The sequence below is a fragment of the Heliangelus exortis genome, chromosome 2, assembly GCF_036169615.1.
Source record: "Heliangelus exortis chromosome 2, bHelExo1.hap1, whole genome shotgun sequence".
In the NCBI taxonomy this organism is placed as follows: Eukaryota; Metazoa; Chordata; class Aves; order Apodiformes; family Trochilidae; genus Heliangelus; species Heliangelus exortis.
Window position 1 is genome coordinate 89,883,184 of NC_092423.1, and position 18,270 is coordinate 89,901,453.

At 37.3% G+C, this 18,270-nt stretch overlaps 1 protein-coding gene across 1 annotated transcript in view; it reads right to left on the reverse strand.

Annotated features, from left to right (window-relative positions):
* LOC139792943 (dynein axonemal heavy chain 5-like) overlaps window positions 1-18,270 on the reverse strand; it is a 158,560-nt gene that overhangs the window by 57,535 nt on the left and 82,755 nt on the right. Inside the window, exons 54-62 of the mRNA XM_071736920.1 lie at window positions 17,956-18,162; window positions 17,629-17,871; window positions 16,660-16,814; window positions 14,870-15,534; window positions 13,308-13,588; window positions 12,685-12,900; window positions 9,896-10,063; window positions 2,871-3,089; window positions 253-429 (exon numbers count right to left, since the gene is read on the reverse strand). Of these exons, the coding sequence (XP_071593021.1) occupies window positions 253-429; window positions 2,871-3,089; window positions 9,896-10,063; window positions 12,685-12,900; window positions 13,308-13,588; window positions 14,870-15,534; window positions 16,660-16,814; window positions 17,629-17,871; window positions 17,956-18,162 (2,331 nt within the window). The remainder of the gene's footprint in view (window positions 1-252; window positions 430-2,870; window positions 3,090-9,895; window positions 10,064-12,684; window positions 12,901-13,307; window positions 13,589-14,869; window positions 15,535-16,659; window positions 16,815-17,628; window positions 17,872-17,955; window positions 18,163-18,270) is intronic.

Sequence of the window (18,270 nt, forward strand, 5' to 3'; positions counted from 1 at the left end):
CAGCAGCATCTCTCTCACACATTTGCCAGAGCAATGGCCTATATACCTGTCTTGCACATCAACAAAAAGGAGTTCTTAAAACATATTTTTTTAGAAGCTCAGTTGTCAAGTGCTCAGATTTTTTTTAAAGATTTGATGGAATGTGACAGCCTGTAAAAAATCTTGCAATTATGTACTTTTCTGGAACAGAATGCTCTGAACATTATAACTCTATAAGGCAAAGAGTAAGGTGAAGAGAGTGTGAACACTTACCTTACTGTATGGTATCTTGCTGTTGTCCATCTCTTTCTTCCACAATTGGAGCAGCAAATTCCTGTACTCCTGATTGAAAGGTCCAGAGTAAGAGAGAAATCCAGTGGCCAGAAGAACATTCCCCACTAAATTAATAATTTGATTTTGAAAGTTTTTGCTGCTTGCTGTCCAACGAAGCTGTATGTAAAATATTACAAGGAATTTAGATTAAGCCAGCACAAGACTAACATGAAGATCTAACTTAAGGATGTATTTCTTTCTGGTAAGTAATTGTTCTTCCAACCAGAGGTATTTTTGACTCTAAATCATTCTCTTTAGAAGCAGAAGAGATGGCAGCCACCTGACCAAGTGGAGACAAAGCATCTTTGCCAGCAAACTGGCCTGACTGGTAAGCAGTGAGAAGGAATTAAGTGAGAGGGAGATGATAACCAACAACCAGGTGAGGAAGTACAGAACTGGGTTAGCAAATAGAACATGTAGGGTGATAAAAACAGGATGGACCTTGCAATCAATAGTACAGGGCTAATGGAGCACCACCCGAAGCATATCCCCATGAACAAAGAAGGGCCTGCCAGACAGAATGATGGGGGAGCTTCCATACTGTTTCTGGGAAATTCTCACAGCAGGAAACCTCTCTGAAGTGCTTGTACAGTGATGTGCACAGTACGGAGAACAAGGCTGAAATTACAGGTCTGCAGGCAGCTTCTGAGTCATGATCTTATGGGGGTCATGAGGACATGGTGGGGAGGCTTCCACACCTGGGGTGCTGCAACACCCAGGTGTATCCAGGTTTGTTAAGAAGGACAAGCTGGGAAGGTGAGGAGGGGAGTTTTCTTTTCTGTGAGAGTGCCTCTGGAATGCAGGGACCTCTGCATCTAAGGCTCTGGGATGGACAGTGAGCAGATTGAGAGTTTATTAGTTAGGATTAGAGGGGAGACCACTATGGGTGATTTTGTGTATGCCTGCTACAGACAACATGATCACAAAGAGATAAATGAGATTGTTTTCAGAAAATGGGTCTACACAGGGAACACTGGTCTACACAGGGAACTATAACCACTCTGGTATCTTCTGGATGGACACGAGGCTATATGAAGTACACTAACAAAAAATTCCTAGCATGTGTAACTGAGGATCTAACAAGGGAAAATGATTTACTGAACCTCAGACTTTCAAACAAGAAATAACTGGTCACAGATATAAAGGTTGGGGGTAAACTTGGCTGAGAGAATTGAGATTGTTTGGCCTTAAGAACAGCTCAGGGGAATATTATCCATGTGTACAAATACCTAATGGGAGGGTAGTAAAAGTGATGGTGCCAAACTCCTTTCAGTGGTACCTGAAGAAAGGAAATGTGGCAATGGGCACAAATTGAAAAACACAGAATTCCAATTAAACACACAAGATTTTTTTTCCACTGAGAGTCTAAGAGTGTTCAAAGACGGTGAGATTGTGGAATTTGGACCTATTGGACCTATTGAAAAAACAGTTGAACAATGTTCTGAGCAATGTCAATTTGACATTGCTTTCAGCCAGGGAGGGATGGGGCAGGGTGCTGGCTGGGATAGATGATCTCCAGAGGTCCCTTCCAGTCTCAGTTATTCCATGATTTTGGGATTTTCCTAATATCATTTTTGAGTTTTACTTCTTCCTTTTTCTCCACATTTCTGTTCCAATCAGTCTGTATGCAATCTTGGTCAGGATCTATGTGTTTTAAGCTTATAAAATACACATTTAACCCAGCGACAGCTTTGTCCAAGGCTCCAAGTGCCATATATATTGTTTTAATTTTTTCTCTATTTTTTTTAAAAAGAAAGACTTCATAGCACAAGCTTTCAGAAAACCCACAGTTGGTGTTGCTCTTACATTTAGAATTTCACTGAAAATAAGATAAAACATCTAACATTTTTGGCTGATGTATTTTGAAGTACAGCTATGCAAACAAATGTTGAAGTCCTGGCCTCACAGGACTCAATGTTTGAAGTCAAAGCTCTCATCAATTTTAAGACTGTGAGAAATCAGCCAAAGAAATATCAAAGCAAATAATCAGACAAGAAAAAAAGGGTATCCTGCTTCCTCTAGAAACCTAGGCTGAAGCCAGAAAAATCTGCATAGGAAAGGTAAATTTCAAGCTCAGTGCAGAGGATAATGATTAGCCTATAATTCTGTAAAAGACTCGAGTAGAAATCTGAACTTCAAATATAGATCAGGAAATTAGTCATGCTTCAAATTCCTATTCTTGTATACTTGGTGAGAAAAAGAGAATAATCCTTCTTATAAATATTTTAGGACAATTATTTAGGTTAAGCCTAATTCCTTTTCTTATTAAAGCTAAAAGAAATTTGGGTCCTTGGTTTTAAACTCTGAACTTTATCACAGTATGAGCTTCACGATATGACCTAAATCTTCATACATAAGAATTAACACAAGAAATTGTTTTCCTTTGTCAGTACATTGTATTCAAGCAACCAAAATATGCATGCAACTAAAATAAAGTCTTATGATACCAAGATGTCACCATGCCTTGAATTTCTTGAGCACTACTGACAATCATTATGGGGTACTCTCAAAACTGAGCACCTGCTTTGTGCTGGAAACCTACTCATCTTTGCTCATACCTTTTCTCCACCTAATCCTTCTATCAGAGCTCTGGCATTGTTCATCTTCCTTCTGCATGCCTCAGCATCATCAATTAAAGCCTGTTTCTCTTTCATAGCAGTATCATACATGGCTTGTACTTGATCCAGTTCCATTTGCTTCTCATCCAGCTGAATTTGTGCATTATTCAGCTCTGTTTGGGCAGCTGCAAGCCTTCCCTCCTGCAAGGCTAAATTTGCCTACAAATATTTGAAAGTAAAGAGTAGTTAATAGCTATTATTTGGTGAGAGAAAATGACATCCATTTAATGGCACACAGTGTACTGTACTGGGTACCTTTTAAAAATAACAGTTTTTAAATGACAGCAAGTTTTGTTCCTTTATTACTTTTTAAACCTAAAACTGGAATACAAGTATAAAACTGAAGATATTCAATGCAATCTTAAAACATTTTAATAATATTTTCATAATGATCTATTGATCACACGATGATCAACTATTTGAAATCACAACACACTTGAAATAACTGTGTACTAGATGTGTGAGACAGCCCATACAATGTTTTCTGTAATATACTCTCAGTGGAAAATAAAATTAACATTGTCCTCATGGATTATAAAATAATAATTGTGATAGAAGAAAGTACTCTTCTCTCTTTTCCCTTCAGTTACCTCTACAATAAAAATAAAGCAAACATATTTTTTCCTCCTCTGGAAATTAAAACCCCAAAGATTTTTCTTTTATCTCCATATATGACAAGTTGCCAGTCATTTAAATGTGGCCTCTTAACTTGTATATTCCTAACAGGGGAAAAAAGGTATTCTGTGAATTCAGAATGTGTTACCAAATATATGTTTGCAAAGGACTAGAGACTGACGTTCTTATGAAATTCACACTTATAAGGTTTGCTTCCATTTATTCTATTTAAAACACTTGTTTAAATATCATGTATCTTCTATTTTTTCTGCTTTAAGAGTTATGCAGTTGGAAATCAAGAATCTTTAAAAACTTTTATTATAAATATGAAACCTGATGCTCATACTACATTACAGTTGAAGAGTACCAGTATAAAGAATCTGTGGGATGACTCTTAATAAACAGTATAAGCATGGGTCAGGTTTTCATTTTATAGAATATATTATAGAATAAAATAGGTCTTGGCTAAAAATATAGATTGAATTCTTGTCAAAATATACTAGAATCAATAATTTGTCTTGCTTTGCATAGGAAAAAACAAAACCAAACAACTGAACCACAAACGAGCAAACAAAACTAGCAATGACAAAAAACACAAACAAAAAAAGAGGATCCAAGATCATATTTCGAGATGTAGACATGATAAAACATGAATTTTGATGGTTGTGAGCACAGCATTAGAGAAGCATATATGCAGTAATCAACAAAGTAGTACTACTTTGTTACTAATCTAGAGAATAGCACTGTCAGGAAAAAAAATGTTTACTGTAGCCACTGTTTCTGTTGACAGATTCTTGAGATAAACAAATAGTTTATAATTGAGATAAGCCAGCCAAATGGCTGTTTACTCTACTGTTTATCAGAGTACATTAAACAGCATCTGAGAAACACTATTAAATTAGTGAGTCTTGTTAGGATTCAGCTAAGCAGATTTCAGAACCACTGCTGTGATTTTTTCAGTGAACTTGGAAAACTTGAGTGAACAGGAAAAATTTAAACAGTAAAAGGGTGTGAGTAGGTGTTGTAGTGTTATGGTGTCCTGCACTACAGGAGTGTGCGATGCTTTAAATGAATGCATTTAAATTTAAAGCATTTAAATTTAAATGCTTTAAAATGAATCATAATAAGAAAAAGAACATAATGAGTAAATATTTTATCCCTTCAGATGCTGGGCACACCACATAAGTGCAGCATCAGACATAGCCTCAGTATATTTTCCCATGGCATGCTGCACAGAGCACATGCTGTCCATATAGAGAAAACTCTCTCTTTTGGTCATACAAGATATTAAAAAGCTCTACTTATTATTCTGTCTCATTAAATCAGTTACCTTGTAAAGTCATCTGTTGTCAGCCCTTTCTTACTGAGATCTAAAAAGCCCTGCACCAGCCCTCACCCTCTCCTGCCTCACCCCTGCCCCACTTTCCCCAGTGCAGAGCATCCTCTTATCCTAAACTCTGTGAGGGCTAGAAATGGAAATAAAACAAAGTTATGGCATATTGGTTCACCTTCAATTGACAAATAGTGGGATTACACAAGGAAATAGATCTTAGGAGAACTGGGAAGTACAATCTAAGCAGAACAGCTGGAACAGCAGGGAGTTTACACCTGGCTGTGTGGATTCATATTTCACCCTGACATTTACCACAGCAGGACATGAACCTCAAAGGAGAAGAATGGCCATGTGAATTCCCAACATGTATGAGCAATTATGCCTTCTAAATATGAAAAATAGATCTCCAAGCAGTGATAAAACACACTTCCCAGTTCTTAAAAGCTCTTAAAAGACTAATGGCTTTGTAAATGTAGGGAAAATGAAAATATATTTCAGACAAGTAAAAAGAAAAAATATGTTGTATTCTAACATGAAAAAAAATTTATTTGAACAAGACTTTACACAATCTCCAGAAGTTGACTTGTAATATGGATTTTACAGACAATTTAACCCAAATTTTAGGGTAATCATAACAAAGTAGTAATACATTTTGGTATTACTAGTTTGATTTGTGGGCTGCTTACTCACAGGTGATGAAGACTCACAGGTGGCACAAGAATGACTACTAATTTACCAGTATGACCAGCCTATGTGATTCTCCAAAGCAGAAAGACTGCTTGTTTCAGATTCCACTGTGAAATCATCACTCTCTCTCTGTCTTTCTTTCCAACTCTATTTTTCAAAATTACATGGAGACAAGCACTGCTTTTGTATCAACATCACTGGCAGGTTGGCTGGCAGCTTCCCCTGCAGAGCTTTGTCATGAAAGCAGCAGGAAAGTTCTGCTGCCAAGGAGAATCTTCTGCACTAGACAGCTATTACAGTAGCAAGCAGCTTCATACAAAGATTTCCAGCCAGTTACAGGTGGGAAATGTGTCTCCCATCCACAAAGAGCCACTGTGGCCTCTCTAATTTTAGTGGCATTGCTCTGTGAAAAAGCTTCACACCCTTCATTTCATCCCTCTGAGTCATGCAGAAACCAAGTATTCATAATTTGTTCCAGTTGGATGCAGTCTGGTAGCCTGAATAAATGTTTTTTTTATGTGAATGAATCATGAGGATATGGGACATGAGACCCATAGTCTTACCTGCTATGTAAAGGTGATGGTGCCAGATTCTTTGCAGTGGTACCCAAAGAAAGGACACGGGGCAATGGGCACTCTAAAACAACATGTTGCATGAAAACAGTCTTGTGGGAATGTCCCTTGAACCAAGCTAGTTCCTGAAAGGTGCCTAAAATTGCTGAGAAATTGCTGCTTAGCCAAACCAAATTCACACCAGGGACCATTCTAGCAATTTAACAGTGCAGGTGGTCACTTTCCAATGTCTAGAAAAATTCCCTAGCACTGTTTAATTTATTATATTGACATAGCTCTATGTTTCTCATTGATTCATTGCAAACTCAATTTTGCAAAGCACCAAGTACATCTGGCCCTGAACCAAGAAAGTATTTTTTAAAAAATGCCAATATAAAAACTCACACCATTTAATGCTAACCCCGCTTTTGAATAGAATGCCCAGACCCACACTCTATCCCTCAGAAAAGCAGCTGCTGCTCAGTAAATTCAGGAAATACTACTAGAAGTGGGAGAAAAGCAGCTGAAACTTTATAGTTCATCACAGGTAAGGAAAATCTGGAGCTTTCTTAATTTTTCTTGTGTTTCTGGAATTCTATGTTTACAAGTTGACCATTCTCTACAGTCCATTTTGCACTCACTACTGCCAGACCAGGCCAGAAGTTCTTGCACTTTGACACTGTCACTCTGCTCCTAAGCCTCTGTGGATGTGTTTGGTGACCACCTTTGCCTCTTTCTGGCCTGGGCCCATGGCATCTGACTGGCAACTCCCTGTGGAACTGTGATCTCAAGATGCCCCTGTTCCAGATCATTGCAGATGTTTCATATACTTTAGTACCAACTTTCTCAAGGTCTCAGTATCATTAAAAGTGTGGGTTCACCATTATTGAGGGAAACATTACAAGAGAAGCAAATACATACAGAGGTTTTGCAGACATTCCAAAGACAATGTTTTTGCTTCCCCAATCTACACAAATTATACATGTATACATATGTATACATACATAAGTACACATACAAAAAGATACATGAATACTGAACTTAAAATCTTGCCTCTACTTCTTTGATATGACTGACCATCTTTTTGGATGAAATTAGCTTTTAAATACACAGAGATCATGCCTCTTGCTTGCTTTTCACAATCTACACTACCAACTGAAAGACTCTCCACTCTGTCCTGTTGTGGAATGTTAGAGAGGTTTGGAGAATGTTGGAGAATATTCCTGAATATTCTCGAAGAGATGGGAGGTGCGACCCCTTTGCTATGCCCAACCCCATATTTGGGAGGCCAATTAGATCGGCCCATACTCCAGTGCTACCTGCACCAGGGATTCGCTGTGCTACAGGTAAACACACTGGGTGTCCAATAAAAGTGCATGTTGGTGGCTGGGGTGTGGTCACAGAAGCACTATATAAGCAAAAGTTGCTGCGCAATAAACCAGAAATTCGTTTTTCAACCATATTGGTTGCACGTATTTTCTTTCTCGCTCCCGCACTGTCCCTTCAGTTTCATGTCCTAACTTCAATCTGTTTTGTCAGGTGATCTAGTCCTCCCCTTCAGCACCCCAGAGTATAAGCTTTCCTTCCACAATTACTGTGGGCCTTGAATTCAGATTTCAATGCTTGTTTTCCTGCCCAGTGGGCATCATCTTGACAAGGACGCCCTTATTTAAATGTATGACCATGAAATTTTGACAGTCCTTGGCTATTACCTATTCCTCAGGTGCAAGATTTTCTCTTGTTGCCTGTTCTGGTGAATCCTCAGCATCAAACAGAATTCATAAACTGTAGACAGACTTCCCTTGACTATCATAACAGCCTAAGGAGATCTTAATTAAGATCACTGGAGACATCTCTAAAGAAAATTATACTCCTATACACATTATTTTAATTGGAGGCTAACAGAATCATAGCAAAAGCCAGGGCTTCTTCATTCTGCTGTTATATTCTTCAACTAGTGGATAAATAGCAGATGGTGTTTCAGAATTATCAGGTTAATGCAACAGTCTTCACTACCAGATAAGAAGCTAGAGAGGAACACCTTACAGATGAGCTGAAATTTTATAAGAAAGTACCACTCAGATGGTGACTGATGTATTACCAGCAACCACACAGCACTGTATTTGCAGGCAACATCTGGTTATATGTTATGTGCTTGATTTTAAGTGAGAACCTCGGGCTGCAAGCCACAAATCTAAAAAATGTGGGTATCCATTTCTAGGAATGTCTTATTTTTGCACTGTATTTACTACAATGTAAGTCACTATTACTTAGTTTTCATAAGTTGTCACATTTAATATAAACGAGGCACAGAATCTCAGTTAAGATGCAATTTTAAAATATATTAGATGGATTTTGCAGGTGTTGAAAGGGGTTTATCTCCTAGAACAGCAGTTAGGATAAAGTAGCTTGATCAATTCATTAAGTAAAATCACTTTTAGCACTGGGTGATTTAACCTATGCTACTACTTACACAGTTTAATTGCATCTTTATTTTCAATTACTTTCTTAGCATCACTCCAGTGCTTCCTGCAATACCTCCTGCATACCTTAAAAACTTCCATCTTCTGTTATCTCCACTTTTAAAATATTTGTGACTGTTGCTATACATGACAGTATGCACTCTTTTGCCAAGAAACACATGCTCATTTTTTTTTATCAGCTACAGTGTGACAACAATGTAAATACTGGAATACAAAAATAAATTATAAGTAATCTTAGGTCATATATATTAAAATAAAACTTCAAGATCCCTTTTGCAACTTTTAGAGTTGCATCTGCATATAAATCCTCTATTTCTTCTAGGTCTAACTCCCTTTTATAACTCTCAGTAACCACATTTCAAATTCTGTTTTCATTAGTGAACATCCCATTAATTGAAGAGAAGTGCTAGTTATATATATATCACAAAAACATAGTCTTCTCTACCAGTTACTTATACAAAAAATATCATGCCTCTAATGAACTTGAATCAAATCTGTCTAGATTTATTGAAAGATTATGCCAAGAGTTTTGAATATACCATTGATACAGTCATTTATACAATAGGAGACTGAACATAGGTATAGTGGAAGCATAACCAACTGAATGCATTTCTTAAGAAAAGAGACATAAAATTCCCTGTAAAAGCAATTATTATGAATCACTATATAAATGCTCAAGGTCCTCTTTTTTTCCCCCATATGCTCAGAAATTAAGCATTTCCAAGACAATAAAGCTATCATTAGGGAGGCAGGTAGGAATGTTATGACAGAAATCTATGCCAGGTGACTACTTATTTTATTATATATACAGTCACATGTAGCAGTTTGACTCTCCAAAGTTTGCTTAGAAAATTCCGGCTAAATTTATTAAAGAATACTTCTGTGCCAAAACCAGTCTCTCCTCTCTTAGATTCTACCAAAAGCACAATGAGTGTGCTCCTATCCAGGCCAGTAGGACTGAGAGGTTTTCTTGAAACTACAGTGTCTGGCACCAAGTTGGAGATTAGAGAGAGAATCAGAATCTCCCACTTGCAGATATTCATCCAGGTCCTATACAAGAACACTAAGGATCCCACTGCAAACAAACTGTGTTCATGGAAATCATCACTGTACCCCAGAGTAGCTGTGTAAGTGGAAAAAATTGTCAGGACATTCAGCCATTGCATGCTTGACTTCATAACTGTATGTGAAGAAACAAGAAACTCTTGAAACTCTTAATCTTTTTTAGCCAAAATGACATGACATTTAACAAAACAGCAGTTCCTTCAGGAAAATAATATAAGTAATATGAAATACCTTAAGAGGAAGAACTTCCTTATTAATACCATAGAAGTAAGCCATTGCTTGTGTCCATGAGCAAAGACCTGCTACATTTCCACATACTTTTTTAGCAGTCTCAAGATTATAATCCTCCATCTCCAAATAAGGCCCTAGAAGCTCCACAGTTTCTCCTGTAATTGAGTCCTAGTCAATGAAAAGAAAAAAAAATCCCTTTTTATTGGATTTGAGAAAACAGTCTGCTTCAGAGAAACACTTTTCTTTTTAAAAACATGATGATGTTTAAAAACATCTTCTTCACAGAAGAAATGAACAAAAAAACACTGTTGCCTCTCACTCTTGGAAAGGACAGTAGATTTTATTTATTTTTTATTTTTTTGTAAACTTAGGTGAAAATGTCTCCTACTTCCATTGCAACAGATTGACTTCAGTTTGCCATTAACATCCATATTTGTCCCATAAGATTCACAAACATTAATTGTATTCATATCTCTGTATCAACTTATGCTGATCTAAGCTACTGCTTCCATAGCACTTTATCTTCTTTGCCCTCAGCCTGATGGTCTTGCTCCATCTTTGATGCTCACTGAGCTAATTTGGAAGCTAATGTGACAGAAGTCGAAATCAGCAAATTGTTGATTAATTTTTTTTTCTAGGGTAGTTCCCTGAACAAGCTCACCGTGGCAGCAGACAAGCACCAGGGTGAACATAGCTAAGGGAGTCAAATGTGTGGCTTCAAGGAAGAAAAAGGGTGAAACTGCAAGATGCTGACTTAACTGTAAGAGTGATTTTTTTTTCAGCTGTTCATGTCATTATTCTAATCTCAGATTTTTTTCCCCCATTCACAATCTGTTGAGAACATGAAAAGTCAGATCTTTGATGATGGTGGTTAATCTATAATTAAGCGTCAGGAGAAAATGGAATTCATCCCCTTTAGCAATGTAGAGAGTGGAAGAGCTTATACAGGGTAACAATGGTTGCTTAAAAACAGAGGCATTAAGAATCATCCATTTTCTGGCAATGTATCAATGCCTTTCTTTTCATGCATCTAAAAATCATCTCCCATTCACACTGTCAAGTGATATTCCCTCTTCCTGATTTTCTGCATAGCAGAAAAGACTGTCTTGTACCTGTCTGATCCCTAGCTACTATTATAACAATGACTTTCATTATATTATTGCTAGGATCAGACACGGTGATGTTTTCACTATGAGCATTTCTTAAAATGTAAAGCAGTGCTGGAAAAACATTTTGACTTTTTCATTCTCCTTCTCAAAACTATGAGCTAGCAAGCTGTCAAAGGTGAAGCAAAGACCAACCAGCAGTGGCCTAAGTCTCTGATCAAGAGCTTGAAAAATGTCATGCTTTTCTTTCTAAGTTATGAATTTTAAACCCAGGGAACCATTTCATCCCATAACTTTTCTTGCCCGAAAAAAATTGGAAAGAACAAAAATTTCACAGACAAGTAATCAGTTCAGTCTACTCAGATCTCCAGACATGATGAGCTTTTTCCTCATATATAGTAGTCTTAGAAACAAGAAATGAGGTGGGAGGACAGCATGTGAAGTATCTCATCAGGGATTGAAGTAGTCTAGAGTTCTTCACCACATTCATCAGTATCTCTTTCTGCAAGAGCTTAGTCCCACAAAGATCATTCTGACTCCTCTGAGTAAACTTAGATGTGTTGCAAACTAACAGCAGGAACACATGCACTATTAATAAGTGCCCAAACTGGAAGCCTCATTAGAGCGAAGCTTCAGTAAGAAGTGCATAATTAGTCCCCATTACCTCTAAACTAATTTCCTCTTTCTATTAAGAGAAGATAGGACTTGGAAAGATGGCCAGATAGGCAGCCCCGGGAAGAGAGTGTCTACAGAGACAGTGCAAGTACCCACGTAGTGCCTTGCCAATATAGCTCACTGGGAGAAAATGGCTCCTGGGGATAGTGAGAATCATCATTTCAAGCCTCATCTGCACAACAAAAACTCCCCACTAGCTTAGAAAAGGCATCAGCAAAAGGCACAGAGAAAACGGATTAAAAAACTATCGTACAAATGACAGAGTATGTTCTGCAACATTGCAGAAAACCTAGGCTTTTGCAAAACATACTGTGTTTCTTGGATTTAAAAGTTGGGCCATGATTCTGCCATTCCATATTCCAGCCTAGCTCTTTTTCTGGTCCAGCTACCTATGACATCTTTCCTTTGACTCCCTGCAGAGAAAATTCCCTTGTCTCACAATCCAATGAAACTTAGCTGTAAACAGGATGAGTTTCTGTTCTGACAGAAATAAAAAACTGTTTGCTTTTTTTTATATATATATTGCGGTTCTTAGTTCATTCTGCATTTCACTATTTTTCTAGTTAAAAGTTCCCAAATGTGGCAGTATTTTTCCTGACAGGGAGCCCATTTTCTTCTGTATTTCCTCATAGCTTCCCATCAAATGAACCTAGAGGCAGAGTTCTAGAGTGCTATATCTGCAAGCAGACACAGCAGCACTGGAAATGGTGAGCCACTTGAAAAGTCAAGAATCCTTTTTAAAGGAACTGCCAGAGTAAAGATAACACTAAGCTTCTGGAGATCTGATCTTGTTCTTAGGATATCTGTGTCTGCCACCAAAACTGTGTTGCCCAGGACAAACATTACTGAAAAAATAAAATTTTGGAGATGAATGCAGTCACAAAGGTATCACAAATATAGACACACAAAAGCCTCATTTGTTTCAAAATACCTTTGAACGTTGAAGATGCTTTCAAATGATCTCTAAAGACAGTGATAGGAGTAATGGTGGCATTATTAATTTCTTACCTTCTGGAAAGTAAGCAACATGCTAAGAAATCCTGAATTATTCATTAGCTTCAGAGCCTCAGTCCATGATGGCTTCACACCTGGGCGTTCTTGATCAGGTGTTACTGGGTCTATTTTTCTTTGGAATAAAAGTAGCACACAATCCATAATTCGCATTATCAAGTGAGGAGGTTTACCCAGTTTGCGAACAGTTGCAATGTCAGAAGGTTTTATTGTCTGAAAAATTTAAAGATAAACCAATCCATTTATTTAAACAAACGCTTGATGGAAAAGACAGTTTTTGGAAGGACCATATATATAAAGTAATCGATGCAGTTTTGCAGGTAACCCAGAAGTGGTACTGAAGAACGTCCTTAAAGGTAGTACCATTCAGTGACTGCTTTATTACCAGAGAATAGAAATGGTACTACCCACCTAACCTCTCTACTACTTTAGTTTTAAATTTTGTTTTGGGGTTTTTTTTTGTTAGTTTTGGGGGGGTTTTTTCTCCCCAACAAGGATTAACAGATTAGTGTCAGTCCTTTTAATATTACATTATTTTTTCCAGATCAGAAGCATAAGCCATATTTTTGCAAACAACAATTATTAACTCCATGCATATTCAGAATATCTTTGGTTCTGACCTGCAGGGCTGCCTCAGCTTCTTCCAGTGCAGGTCTTGCAGCTTCAAGCTTATCTTCTGCTGCTGCTTTATCACTAGCAATGTCATCCACAATGGCCTGAGCCTTGTCTTTTACCTTTTGCACCTGCATTTTCACCTTCTCAGCAGCTTGGGCTTTCATAGTTACTTCCAATAACACTTCATCAGCTTTTTTTGAAGCTACAGCCAAATCTTTCTCTTTCATTGCCAATTCGTTTGAGAGCTGATTTACCGAAACCTCAGCTTCCATCAGTTTTGCAAGACCTGTGTTGAATAAATTCTGATTTAGGAATAGAAAGACCTATTTAGAGAGGCACTTTAGTGAAGCAATCTGTCAGTCACTCAGATTAATGCTCAGGAACCCCAGTGAGTGATTCCATTTGTTGAACATCACAATTAAGCAGGCACAACATCCATTTGCTATTTAAAACTTTGGGATTTTGTTGTTTTGTGTTTTTTTAATGGGTAAGACTATTCAGAATCTGTCACTTGATCACTTCTTATATGTTAGTGGGACACTAAATATCAAACACATATGTTGAAAAGCATTTCTATTGTGAATGGTACTCTTAAGAATTATGTGTGTAATTTCAGAAATCCATGAGACCCTAAGAAGTATGAGCGTACTCTCTGTAAAAAATGAAGAGGAACCTGGCATCCTGAGCCAGGCAAGTGAAGACTCAAAAAAAAAACTATGCTGATCTTCTAAATTCAGCATTGCAGGAATACCCAGATGAGGTGAGGATAAAAGAAACTACAGATTCTTGAGCAAAGCATCGCAATGCTCTAACATTTTTACCAAAGGAAAAATCACTTAGTAAAGTTGTAAGTATAAAAATTCTTATATATAAATGCATGTATCTAAATGGAAACACATCATGTATACCTTTCAAAAAGCCCCACATGTTCTTTCCAGGTACACAGGTACCCAAACAGGCAGTTTCCTCTGCCTGTGGAAATGCATGTATATAGGCCAGTTCTGCAACTGAAAACAGTGGGAGAAGAAACAGTTCCTAGGTTCATATTCACCTACAAACAACATTCAGTTTTGGAAACTTGATTTATTTACTGTGTATGACCTTGTGCACTGCAGTGTTATGAAAATTCTGCATTTGGCATGTAACTGTTTCTTTAAAAGATTCTTCAGAGTGACTGAACCTGAGCATTTACTTTCGTTTTCTCTGACTTACTGATTTTCTCTGATTTTTATCATATTTAAGTGTGAAAACCAGGATCTCAGTATTTCCTTGGTGTGGACACAGATCACAGCAGGAGTTTCAGGTATTTTAACCGCTAACTAATACTACTTTGAAAACTCATCTGCAACCTGCAACATTCACAAAGTTCACTGAAACAAAACCTCCACATATTTTGTAATCACAAACACAGCTGAAAACATGAGCCTGCTTCCAAATGAAAGTGAGGTCATGATTTAAATCCTTACTTTGACATTGTTTTACTCAGATTCTTGTCACCCGATTAAAACAAAACAAACAAACATAAACAACATCACAGAAAATCAATATAAAACAGATAGTAAAGTACCTGTTCTCATGCGTTCAGACAAACTTGCAACACTGGCAAACTTCTCTTTGTAAATAGCTTTGTAGCCTCCAATGAAGGACAGGTAAGATTTTGGAGTCACAAATGTTCGTCTCCTGTATCGTTCAAAGTATTCAACACATTTTTCAGCTACAATATCTTGAAATGTTCCCATGGTGTTAATAACACTCTGTTTCACTTCATCTGTGCACTCTATATGGGAGGAAACTAAAAAGTGCCGTGCAACTGCTACAAGAGCATCTTTAGGCCAGCGCTGGAACCAGTCCATGGTACAGCCTGAGATCAGACCTGGAAATTTGAGTGCACGAGTTCTGAATTTTTCCCCAACAGGAGAAAAGCAAAGAACAACATGCAGGTTATTACGAACTCGAGCAAGAAAGTAATCATAAAGATTTTCACTGGTGGGAGTACGCCTTGGATACTCCTTCTTCATTGCTGGTATCAGGTCTTGCGTGATTTCACCTATTTCATCTCGTGCAAAAAGATTTGAGACTTCACCTGAAGCCAAAACATTGTTCATGTACTCAAGAAATGATTCATCTCTGATTTCATTGTCTGTGAAAATAAACACAATGCCCTTTCCTTTTTGCCCAGCAGTGCGGTACAAGATTTTCAGATCATCCAAAAGGTTATTGGTGGCATATGTTCTGGTATAGAAAAGGATTAAAGAAAGAGAGAACAAAAATTGCAGATCAACTTAGGAAATATCTATCAACTGGTTCAGATGATTAAAAAAAAAAAAACAAAACAAAAAACCCAAACCCAACAAACCCTACTATAATAAGAAAATATTTCCGTATCTCCTGTTTTAATTTTTTTAGTTTTTTTTCCCCAAGCATTTTCCCAAGTGAATGATCAGTACCAAAAATCATGAGAAAGGAGGTGAAATCAACAGATTAAAATGCTGAAAAAATAGATGGTAAGAGAAATATTTTGTCTAAAGTAATGCTACTCTGCTTTCCTACAGTCTGCAGATATAAATTCTGTTAGCATGGTAGGTTATTACAGATGGATTAAGTTGTCATGTAGGTTCTGATACCTGTAACCATTAAATAAATACAAGTGGATTTTCCTTTGAAGCTATCACCATTCCTTCCTTCTGCTTCTTGAACCCCAGAAGGGGTAGTGATATAATTTTTCTTTCTCTTTCCTTTAATCAGAAACCTCATAACAGTGTTCAAAGACCTTATATATCTCTCTAAGGAAGATTTCTTAACATGCTGAGTTGTTTGTAGAGTGAAATATACATTGTCCGCCCTCAGTTCTTACCTCTATAAGCCCTGCCTCAAAAGAGAAACAAACAGAGGGCCATAGTTACTCCCAGTCACTTCAGATTTCTACAAATTATTAAATTCCAGCACTACGTGCTATTAAGTCATTGATATTAGGTGTAACAATACCATCTTGGTTTATAAGTCTCTACAGAAAATGTTATTACTTCCCCTGGTCATCAGCATTTACCTACTAGGCAGAATACACCAGCATATTATTCCATATTATCTGTAGTGCAAATTGGTATTTTAGTGGGATTTCTGAAGTGGGATGCTGAAGGAAAGACAGATTTCTTGACATTAGCATAAAGGCAGCAGAACACAGACCTGGGATCTCTCATCTCTAGACTGTGTACTTGCACAGACGCTTTTGATTGAAAATGTAGCTTACAGTGAGGGATAAAATGTTTGACAGATTTGCATTTCTTTAAGTTGATTATAAGATATTTATTTCTATAGTAAATTAAGGAGCAAATAACTATGTACCCTGCACTGTGTTACCTTGTTAAAGTTATCTGAAAGTTCTCATATCCAGCAATGTATGATGCTAGTCTGGTCAGACTCTGTTTTCCAGATCCTCCCACACCCACCAACAATGCATTTCCTTGAGGAGTACGAATAATCCGTGATATTTTAATCAAATGGATGATTGCATCCTGTACATTGAGAGAAAAAATTATGAAAATATGCAAAAATAATACAATGTCTGTTCAACTAGAAGCACATCACCAGGTAACTGCCTCGCAAGAGCTAGATGGCTTCTATGGAGCCTGTGCCAAAAACTCAGTCCTGTAGTCATAAAAATGAACAAGAGATTTCCCCTGACTTCAGGTGACAGCAGGGCTAGCTAAAAAGAAATGTCCTAGTATGAAACTCATATGAAACAATGCCATATGCAGTGTTTGCACTTGGCAGAGCTGAGGGCACATCCCTTAGGGGACAGAAAGAAAAGTAGAAAGTATGTGTATCAACACCCACCCCCAACCTTTTAGTTGAACTACTTAAAGGCCCTTTAAATAGGCTGCCAAAAGTAAAATACACCATAGATATTTCTTATTCCACTGCTGTATATATTTTAGTGCATGAATTAATCTGAAATGCCCTAAAAATCTAACAGACCACCCAGTTTAAAGCTGATGAAAGCATCATGCATCAAGTGACCTTTGAGAAGGTGGTAACTTTCTAAGATGCAAGATGACATTCATGATATGCACTGTGGAAACAAATGAGTTGTGCCTTGCATTAGGCAAGGCAGGAGAAAGAAAAGATGGAGAACTGAAAATATATGGAAAAATCTGAGAGCAAAGGAAGCATGACTTCAGAGAGTTTATTTGTAAGGCTTACTGGATACAGGGCGAGCCATTCTGAGATATCTCCACAATGATTTGATAGAAACATCTGAGATCCATACATCAGTAGCCGCAAAAGACTCAGCACTTTCTGTATTAATATAATTAAAGGCACTAATACCTTGAAAAATACCAAATCCATCTTTGATCCTCTGATGGTTTCATTGTACTGATGCATGAACATCTGCAATCTTTCAGCCAAATAAGACAAAGATGGGGTAGGCTCATAAATTTTAGGAGCCTTCAACTCTACATCATCAGGTTCATCTCCAGTAGCTTCTGGGACATCACGCAAGAAATCCACAAAGTATAATTCTGTTGATTTATCTTCAAATAGATTTCCACCATGTTCTGCAGAAGCAATCTACAATGCATTAAGGATTGTTTTAGCAATGAAACATTTTCTTGATCTCTTCCTGTGGCAAATACTGTAACATTACTTGCCTACCTTTTTCATCGTATCTTCAAACCATTCTTTATCACTTTGACTGATGAACCTGTCTGCAATAACACGTCTGCATTCATGCTGGAACAAGGCTACCAAAACACTGATGCTCTGGCAAACTTCAGAAGTAACTGCAAGTATTCCTTGCCAAATACGACTGAGGTCTCGTAAGTTAAAGATGTAATGAAATTTAGCTGGAGTTGGTAACATCTACAAAATAATGTCATAACCTATATTAAAATAACTACTAAGAATATATTTTCTATATGGTATTGAATATGGATTTTTTCATAAACTTAAAAATAATTATTGCATTAA